Raw genomic sequence first — 9,556 nt, forward strand, 5'->3', positions numbered from 1 at the left:
AGTAATCCACTAGGATTAGGCTAAATTTTCTCCTAAACCAAATCCCATGGGAAGCAAAAAAAAATCCTACAGGCCTTTCCTTTTCTTCATACAGCACAAAGACTGTGGGTTAGGCTAGAATTCAGACTGGATGGGCCTATAGGCCTAATTCCTGCAGATTTTCAACCCAATCTTATGATTCAAGCAATGCAGCCCGTCAAGCCTTGTTGATATAATAGATAAAGTTGCTTTTATTAACTTATTTACTTCAATATACTTCAGCTCACTACATCATTGGAAAAGCAACAGCAGGGAAAATGAAAATCAACACACTTGTGGTGATTCCAGGAACAGGGGAGGACTCTTTGGGCTTGTATATTTTGTCCAGCATTTGCTTAGCAATAGCAAGAGTATGCCAGATGGTTCTTCTTGGTGACATAGGTTGAGATGAAATCAGAAGCCGGGGCCGAGGAACCAGGAGGCACTTGGGAGGGGACGAGTATTTGGGTCCGCCCAGAAGCTATTCTTTTCCCAGCAACATTTCCATAGAACAGGCCAGAAATGGCAGGCACAAACACATCACTACGGGAGCAAATGTGGAAGTCAAGAGCTCTCTCTAATTCAGAACTTCCTGACCTGAGGAATTTGCCTTTCTTGTCTGCAGGTATTAGATCATCCTGCAACAGTACCAAAAGACAGGCAGGTAATACTTGTTAACACAGCAGAAGATATTGCAGCATAGCATTGTTGCTACTTGGCATGTTAAAGCTATGACCCAGACCGCAGAGTGACATGAAGCAGTATCATTGACAACTTCAAAAAGTGTTTAGCAATTATATCAACCATCAAATTTTCACAAATGCTTCATTATTATTGTTATTATTATTATTATTTCTTGTGAAGAACACACATGAATACTGTTCTATAAATTCTTTTAGAAGATGACCTAGACCATGCAAAACAAGGCTAGGTATTATACTTAAATATCAGCAAGCATAATATGATGTCAGATCAACTGTAAAAGCATGCCCTTTCTCATGGCAATGTGGGAAAAACAGAGAGCTCCCACATTTTTCATAATACAACAACATTTACTGCATAGTTAGGAAAAATAAAGCCTTAAATTATCGAAAGAAGCCTGTTTATAAATTTAAGGAGTGCACTTGTGATTGTGACTAATCACAAGCGTAGTGTAGCATTGAATGCCAGAAAATTAAAAATTGGTGACAATGCTTTTCTTTGATGCTGCGCTTAAGAAATGATGGAAAAAAGTGTCAAACGTAAAAGCCCTATTCATAATATAACTTAAGCATCAGCCATTCAGAATATAATATCATCTCACATGTAAAAGTTTCATTTGATGACAATGTAAAGAGAAAAGAGGACGGATCCCAATATCATGAGTATAGAAATATTTGTGATTTAACAACGAAAACTTTCCATTACTTAATCCCCCTTACTAAATGGAAGATTGCTTCCATAACTTAAGCCTTTATTTATTATCCTAAATGCTATATAATGAAATATCAGCGACATTTTTTGCTGAAGTTGGGGTTAATTAGTGAGTGGGAAAACAGAAGTTACTCACCTTGGTGTAAGTTTTTGGGAAGATCTCCTTCAAAGGATTAAGACTTTCATGCCACCAAGTCTGAGTCAGATAAACAGTCGTATCTCCATCAAAGCCAATTTTCCTTAAGAAGTCTCCGATCTCCCGTGCATTGTAACAACTCTTCCTTCGTGTGCCTCTACTCTCTTTGCACCTCTTTTTCTCTAAAATATCAACCCTCAAGTCAACTGCAATGAACTGGTCATCTGGCTTGTGGCTAAGGGTTCTCAGCCTCTCCACCATCCGGTCAGCAACTTCATAAATTTCAGGTTTCAGTTCAAGGCTACCAAACATGGCTAAGCAAGCAGTTGAATCCAGGTCATTGTTCCGCCTTTCCCCCACCTTCATATTTATTGAAGGGAAGAAAATTGCAAGCCTCAAGTAACTCTTAGTTCGGAATACTGGTTCAATATTCTCCATAATAAAGTCTTCCGAAACCCTATTAGGGACTCTGACAACTGGTGGCTTTTCAGTCGCTACCTCAGCAGGGACCTCCTTGACCATCCTTATCACACCATCCAGGCTCCTCATGAATTTATCAGCATCATACATATCTTCAAAATTCCTGCAAATGAATTGAGAATTTTAAATCATCAAACAGATTACGAGCTATCAAATCTGTAAATGACGTCAATGTAACTTAATTTATCTCATTCTTGGCAATAGAAAAATAATATTGGAGGTAAGTAGGTAATTAAGAGAGGGAACAAATTATTCATATTATAGGATAAGGTATTCATTGTAGCAGAAATTGACCAAACAGTTAGTCCTAAAGAGAGAGAAGAGGAGACTATTGCAATTCTATCAAGCAATTGACATCAAATTTTCTAGAAACTAATGTACTTTGAATCTAAACATCTGAATATGTTATGACAACATATTTGAGTCCTTAATTTTGAAGTTCAGTTAAACATGCTCATTGCAAAAGTCCATTAAAATTTTTCTAATTTAAAGATATACATAAAGCCAGTGTTTATGTTCAGTTCTTCTTGTTGGTTTTGCTCAAAAGAAGCAAAGCTCTTACGTTTTTGATCATGACCAAGGATGCAGTAAATTAGATAACTAAGCAACTGGATAAAATAGGAGAGAAAATAGAAAAATAGACATTTGACCATGGATGCAAAAATAGCGTGGGCTTATAATTGGATAACTTACTTCTTTTGACCCAATTCACTTCCTCTGATATCAGGCAGCACCAGTGTAGCACCCAGATACCTTGCAATGACCACCGCATCTGTAATCTGGTAGATGAAATTGAATACAGATTAATGGAATTAAAATAATAATAAAAAAAAACAGAACACTCCATTTTATCATATGGGTTGCATTTTTTGGTCAAAGAAAAGAAGCGGAGGAGCTAACTAATGCTAAGTATGAATGAAAAAAGTTAAGAAGCATTACAAAATAGATACATCTGCCAATAGGACCTCGTTTCATAGTGCAGATCATGAGGTCAATGGATTTGCACTATGAACTGGTAGACCCAACCAACATGCTTATCAAATGGGTTGAGACTTGAGATCAGCTGTAGGGAGTTAGCCCATTTTAATAATTAGATCGGCTTGACATGATTATGACCCTGACCTAGTACAAGCCCATTTAAATGTTTAACCCACTAGCATATCTGAAGCTGGTCTTGACTAGAACCCAATTAACCTATCTAACCTAAAGGGGGATTTTTGTACTTTACATATTGTTTGGATTGGGGGTACATGGGGGTTCATAAGGGAAGGGGAGGGAAGGGTAAAGAATGAATCCCTGTTTGGCAAAATTTTTTGAGGGGTAAAGGAGGGTAGAGAAGGGTTCCCTCAACCTCTCCGTAACCCTCAATTACTCAATTTTCTGTACCCCCGATTTGGAGTGTAATGGAAGAGAAGGTTTATGCTTAATTTTCACTTTCCTAACTTATCCTTAATAAAACTTTAAAATTACAACTAGACCATTATATACTCTATCTTCTCAACCGCTCCTTTGCTCTTCGTACAACTCAGAACTCTATAGCCGTCCCTTCATCTATAACGGAACAGACATTTCAGAAAGCTAAAATTATTCTCAAATAGATTCATGTGAATGCCAAAAAAAGGAATCAAATAGAGCGGATTTGAGAATCACATTTGTTGTCAAAAGAAACAGACATTTGTCAAAATATCACAAACATTAAATAGTATATTTATTAATGAAAAAGAGCATATTTGTCAAAATATATATAAAAGTTCTTCTACCTCTCCCTTAACCCCTGTATCCAAACAAGGGTAAAGCATGTACCCTTCTTTACTCTTCCCCTCCCTCTCTAAATAAGAATTCATTAATTCCCTTACGCTCCCCTCCCTTCCCCTCCATTACCCTCCCCTCCCCTCCCCTTATGAACTCTCATGTACCCCCAATCCAAATAAAGCATTAGTAGGGATATAAATATCTAAAAGAGGTGAGAAAGGAATCAATTCCCTGCTTTCTATCATTCCATATCTCTCCGACTTTCCCATTTTTGCTTTCTAGAAAACCTATTGGTACCATATGATCTCTACTCCATCAACACCCATCTTCAGTCTGCCAAAATGCCACATCCCCTCAACTTCATGCCAGACACTCCAAGGACAAGCTTCTAATGCAAAGATCGAGCATTCAAGATCTTATTATGCGGAGACCTATATCTCCATTAATCCTTTGCATTTGTTTTTCTTTTTTCTTTTTACTGGTGGGCTAGATAAGAAAGAAATGGACAGAAGATATGTTCTTCATTAAATTGTTTCTCGTTCTTTTCATTTAGAAGCGAGCCTATTAGAGAAGAGTTGAGATTTGAGAAGGATGAGTTCTCTTTCTAATGCAAGAGAATAGACTAGAAAGGAAATATGGGCTTAGAACGGGAACAATGATCCTCTCCTCTCCCCCCAGTAATGGTGATTCACACATTTCCAACCTCTTCTTTCAATTTCTCCTCACTTTATATGCATGGATCAAGCTGGCTAATCATGTCAAGTTCATAAATCCCTTCCTCCATTATCTCTTGTTTTTGATGAAATGTGGGAGGATGAGACCACCCTTTATTTATATAAAGAAATATATGGTACAGAAGTTAGAAAAGTTAGAGAAGAGTTCTAACCCAGGGTTTCCATTATCTCTTGTACTTCAATGTTTTATAGATGACGTCAGGCTACCCATGTTACCTCAGGGTCAATCCAATCAACCATATCAAGATAAGAAGCAAATAAGAGTCATCTCCAAGATGATCCGACCAGAGCTTTTATTAAATTGGTCGCCCATGTCATGTCATGTTACATGTTAATAAATAGGTCATGTTTCAGTTTAAGATTGTCACTTATTAAACATGCCAACCTTATATTTGATCATTTTTGTTAAGGCAGGTGTATTCCAGCTAATATGAACCTAATTTGACCCAACTGAACCCAAGTCATTATCACCTGTAAAATGGGGTGGCAATTATGACCTATGCCTATCCAACTCGATCAAACCTAGACCCAACATGTCTAACCTGATGCGCTAAGTTATAGATGCACTAGTTGCTTCCAACCTGCCCTTTCCACTCATTCCTCCTGTCTCTTGGCACGGTCTTCCATCTTCACCAACACCTGCCTCTTGTTCTCCACCCAACGAAGCTGCCTTCCGACCATTGAGGCCTACTCTCCTCTGTCCACTTCCTTCACCACTAATCACTCTCCTTAACTAATTATTATCATCCCTATTCCAGTTTTTTCATTGCCACCCCCTCTGCTGCACCTATTCAATTGCACCACTACTTGATGACAACTTAGATTTGATTCCACCAATCAAGCCATTCCATCGCTAGATCCAGCTAACTCAATGTAAATCCATCAACCACATGACCGGTTCCAACCATCCTAACAGAAATATGGGTTGTCCCATCACCAAATCAAGGCACTTTAGCTAGATCTAACGATCCTATCACCGAATCTAGCCACCCAACTAGATTTGGCCATCCCATCACCAAACTTAGCTATCTAACATATATTTGAATGCCCTAATGCAAATCTAGCTTGTCCACCTCTCTATCCGGCCACCTGTGACAATTTTGATTACTCCAACATATCCAACCATTCTAGCATAGTCTCAACTACCCAATTGCCAAATACAAACACCCCAACATAGATGCAGCTTGTCTATCATTGGATCCGACCACACCATCGTGGATCCAATTATCCCATCACAAAATCTAGCCATCTTGATGCACGTTTGGATTTCCCACCATTTGATCAAGCCATTTCAATGCTGTATACCTTGTGCCGTGCCATTGGCTACTACTGTTAAGCAGGAAAATAGGTTAGGTTTGTGCTAGCTAGGTTAATCCCAAGTAGGATTTGAATCAATCATGGCTCACGCACTAGTGTGCTAGGTTAGGATTAGGTTTGGCCTATATAAACTTGCTATATGATATGAACCAAACACAAACCCAACCTAACCGACCTATTGCCACTCCTAACCTATTGCATTACCCAAATACGAGGCACATTACCAAGCATCCAAGTGTCCTAAAGCATGTCACACTTTAACCTCCAAAAAGTAAGAGACCTAGCGCACTTTTATACTATCTAGATGTATGAATGTGAAAGTGCGTGTATGTGTGTATATAGATATATCATATGCATGTATGTATGTATGTATGCATATGTGTGTGTGTAAATATACAAGTATATGTGCGTATATAGATATATATCATATATATGTATGTATATGTGTGTGTGATTCTGTAAACAAAAGTATGTTGACTACTAGAATTAGTTAATGGTATTTTTAGTTAAGAATACTTCTATTCAAATAGAATTTTCTTATGTATGTAAATTAAATTACAATGTGGAATAAGCATAACCAACAAGAAACAAGGTACAAGTAGAAGTGTTTTAGCATAAATTGCTATGAGCATATTGTTCAACAAATTGAGCTAATCACCACAGATATATGTGTTAAATCAATTGCCATGTATAAGCAAAATAGACTGCAAAGCAGCATAAAAGGCACAACCAACAAGAAACAAGGTGTGACTAGGATACCTGGGAGACATGGTACTCAGGACCACCTGTCAAAGAGAACGTGATGAAACCTTTTGATTGCTCTGCCTCCTCTATAAATGCATTCAGAAGGGAAACCATCAAAAAATGTTATTTAGATTATTATAGATTCCATTGTGATATAATTTGGTAGATTCTAAACAAACGTTGCAGCTTACTTATAGCTGCTGGTTTGTTCCAACAAGTTTTTTGTTCTTGGCCTCTCTTGCTCCATGGCCCTGCTTTCACTTCGGAAGCTTGGCGTCCCTCCCTCTCTTCAACTCTCATTATATTAACGTTAGAACCAGATGGCAACCATGGCGTGGGAAGACTCAGCTGCATGCATGTGAAACAATCTAAACATAGTTAGCCACCAATACTTAAAAATATTTTTTTTCATTAATTCAACGGCAATGCCAATCATTAGGAACTCTAAATATGCAAAAATATTTTTTAGATTTAAAAAGATAACGAATGAGAGAACAATGAAAAGGTAAAATTGCCAAAGAAAACGTAAAAAGGCAAATAAAGTTACGAACAGGGCCTGCCCAACGTTAAAGGTAAGTGAGACAAAAGAACAAATCAATCTCATATTTAGTACATACTTGTATAAGCATTACATAAACTTATACAGCTTTCTTTCCATGGATGGAGGATGGTAAACATCGTAAAAGTAAGAAATCTTTTGTTTTTTTTAAAAAAAAAGACAATCAAGATGGTTTAATCGGGGGCAACAAACATGGGGACCAACTAACCGGTCCCATTTTTACGACATCGACAAGCACGGAGTCCAAACACATCCTTCCTTTAATTAGCATCAGATATCAAGCAAAAAAAATTAACATGCATGTAGGAACAACCACGCTGCAACTTCTCCATCATTTGAAAAAGGGAGTACAATCCCAAAATTAAACCCAAAGGATACAAATGGAATAGTCGAGTCTCTGTTTCGGACAACAAGATCCACCACCGAAACCCCACCGAACATAACATTACCATAAAACCACTAAAACAACTCAAATTTCCATAAATCTTGAGAAGAAACCTCGATAGAGATACCGGTTTTCCGATTGAACCAATCAAGAACCTCAAAAGAACATGAAAAAAAAAAAAAAAAAGGCAAAGAGGGAGAAGAGATTAGGTCAAGATGTCGATCACCTCCATGTTATCGAAGTGATCCTTCTTGATCATATTCCCGAGCATAGCAAACATGGACATCGTCAAGAACGCCGCCAGCACCTGCCTCGGATCCACCGCCATTGCCCCTCTCCAAGAAGCAAACCACAAGAAGAGAGAGAAAAGAAAGAGCGAGAGAAAGGCTTCAAGAAAGAACCAGAGCGAGTTGGTATGGGCTTCGTTCGTCCGCAATTTAAAGACCCCGAGGGGGTAGAGAAGGGCCAGAGAGCTTTTACGAGGAACCGGCCAAGGGAGTGACAGCTCAGAGAGAGAGAGAGAGGAGTAAGGAAAGCCCCCAGGTTTCGCCGAGGACGGGAAGGGGAGATGCACGAGGGGCGCCGGGCGCTCCGAGGTTCCGAGTGCCGACCTTCGAGAAAGAGACGAGCGGAAAACGATGACCCCTCTCCTTTTGACTGCTAGTCCTTCCTTTTCCTCGAAAGCTTTGGGTGCTTTTCCCCCACTTTTTCCGTTCTTGTTCTCTTCTACGTTTTCTTTGTTTTTTCGGATTGATTTATTTGGTTTTGCTCGGTGGATGGATTTTGCTGAATGAGAAGAGGAAAAGGTGGGGGGTCGGACACTGATCCTTTTGTTCATTTTGTTCGTTTTGGGGAAAGAGAGGAGGTTGCGGAGAGATTTTAAAGGGAACGGTAATTAGATGGGTATTGCAGTTGAGACTTCAGCGTGGTGTAAGCCTATCGCTTCCCCCAAGCGACCGTTGGGCCGGCTCTAGAGATATTTATGTCATAACCCAGCCTATTTAAAATTTTAGGTTGGCTCTTACCCAGAACCCATTCATTGCTACGTAGATTTAGAGAAATAATTAGTAACTACTAATTAGCCCAACTAAACTAAAAATGTATTTGGTTTGTGATCGAAATCGAATCATCATGTTCAACGACACATTCAATTTGTGATTGAAATGTGAACCGAAATAGCTGATTAGAGCATTTATAAAAAAATTAATGAAATACAAAAATATTTTGAAAAATTAATTTTTAAGTAAACTTGCGGCTTGAGATTTGAATATTAATAGGAAAGTCGGATCTAGTTTTAGGATATTAGAGATTTTTATTCTTTCTAAAATGATAGAAAATAATTTTATTTCAACAATATTTGATATTGCATGCAATAGCTGAGGTATGCTGTTTCACAACTTAGCTGGCTACCGAAGTCGCTCAGAACGATGCATGCTACGTGGCTCATGAAGCGGTTTTTATGGCTCGAGCAAATTGATTTTGATTGACACGTCTAACATTATTGTTTGTTGATTCACACGTAGCCATGGATGTCTCTCTGTGAGCCATATGGTATGCAAACTAAACTCAAAAGGCATTTGGCTCATAGTCAGAATATTCAAAATCGAAATGATCATATTTTTCGATATATTCGATTTGTGACTAGAATCGGAATCAGAATAGTTGATCAGAATATTTTTAAAAAATTAATAAAATATAAAATTATTATTGAAAAATAATTTTTTAAGTAAATTTGGTAGTACTTGATTTGAATATTAAAAAGAGAGCTAGGATTTAGTTATAGGATGTTGAAGATTTTTATTCTTCTTGAAAGGGAAATAGAGATAGAACTCTTCTCAACTAAATAATTAAAATAAAAATTACTCATTTTCGTTCTCATTCTATAGTCCAACTCTCTTCAAACCTAATATATCCACGGAGAAGAGCAAGAATTAATTGGCTAATTAGATCAAACATGAGCCTAGAGTCCATACAGAAGTACTCTAGGCTACAGGTATTGGCAAAGGTGACACTTGGAT

General features: G+C 38.0%; 1 protein-coding gene across 1 annotated transcript; it reads right to left on the reverse strand.

Annotated features, from left to right (window-relative positions):
- Positions 1-212: 212 nt before the first annotated feature.
- Positions 213-8,391, reverse strand: LOC105050840 (protein MANNAN SYNTHESIS-RELATED 1). The gene is made up of 6 exons (XM_010931022.4): positions 7,765-8,391; positions 6,786-6,942; positions 6,610-6,680; positions 2,741-2,826; positions 1,568-2,150; positions 213-656 (listed from the first exon to the last, which is right to left on the reverse strand). Exons 1-6 carry the CDS (start codon positions 8,374-8,376, stop codon positions 375-377), a joined length of 1,791 nt encoding a protein of 596 aa, XP_010929324.2. The 5' UTR covers positions 8,377-8,391; the 3' UTR covers positions 213-374.
- Positions 8,392-9,556: the final 1,165 nt, after the last annotated feature.

This window comes from Elaeis guineensis, chromosome 8 (genome assembly GCF_000442705.2).
Source record: "Elaeis guineensis isolate ETL-2024a chromosome 8, EG11, whole genome shotgun sequence".
In the NCBI taxonomy this organism is placed as follows: Eukaryota; Viridiplantae; Streptophyta; class Magnoliopsida; order Arecales; family Arecaceae; genus Elaeis; species Elaeis guineensis.

What these genes read in the sequence shown, in the direction of transcription:
- LOC105050840 (XM_010931022.4), bottom strand. Translation starts at nt 8,376, where the DNA reads ATGAACAAAAGGATCAGTGTCCGACCCCCCACCTTTTCCTCTTCTCAT. An exon ending in CTGAGTACCATGTCTCCCAG is followed by an intron (nt 2,827 to 6,609) that starts GTATCCTAGTCA and finishes TTCATCTACCAG; the next exon opens with ATTACAGATGCGGTGGTCAT. An exon ending in AGTGAATTGGGTCAAAAGAA is followed by an intron (nt 2,151 to 2,740) that starts GTAAGTTATCCA and finishes ATTCATTTGCAG; the next exon opens with GAATTTTGAAGATATGTATG.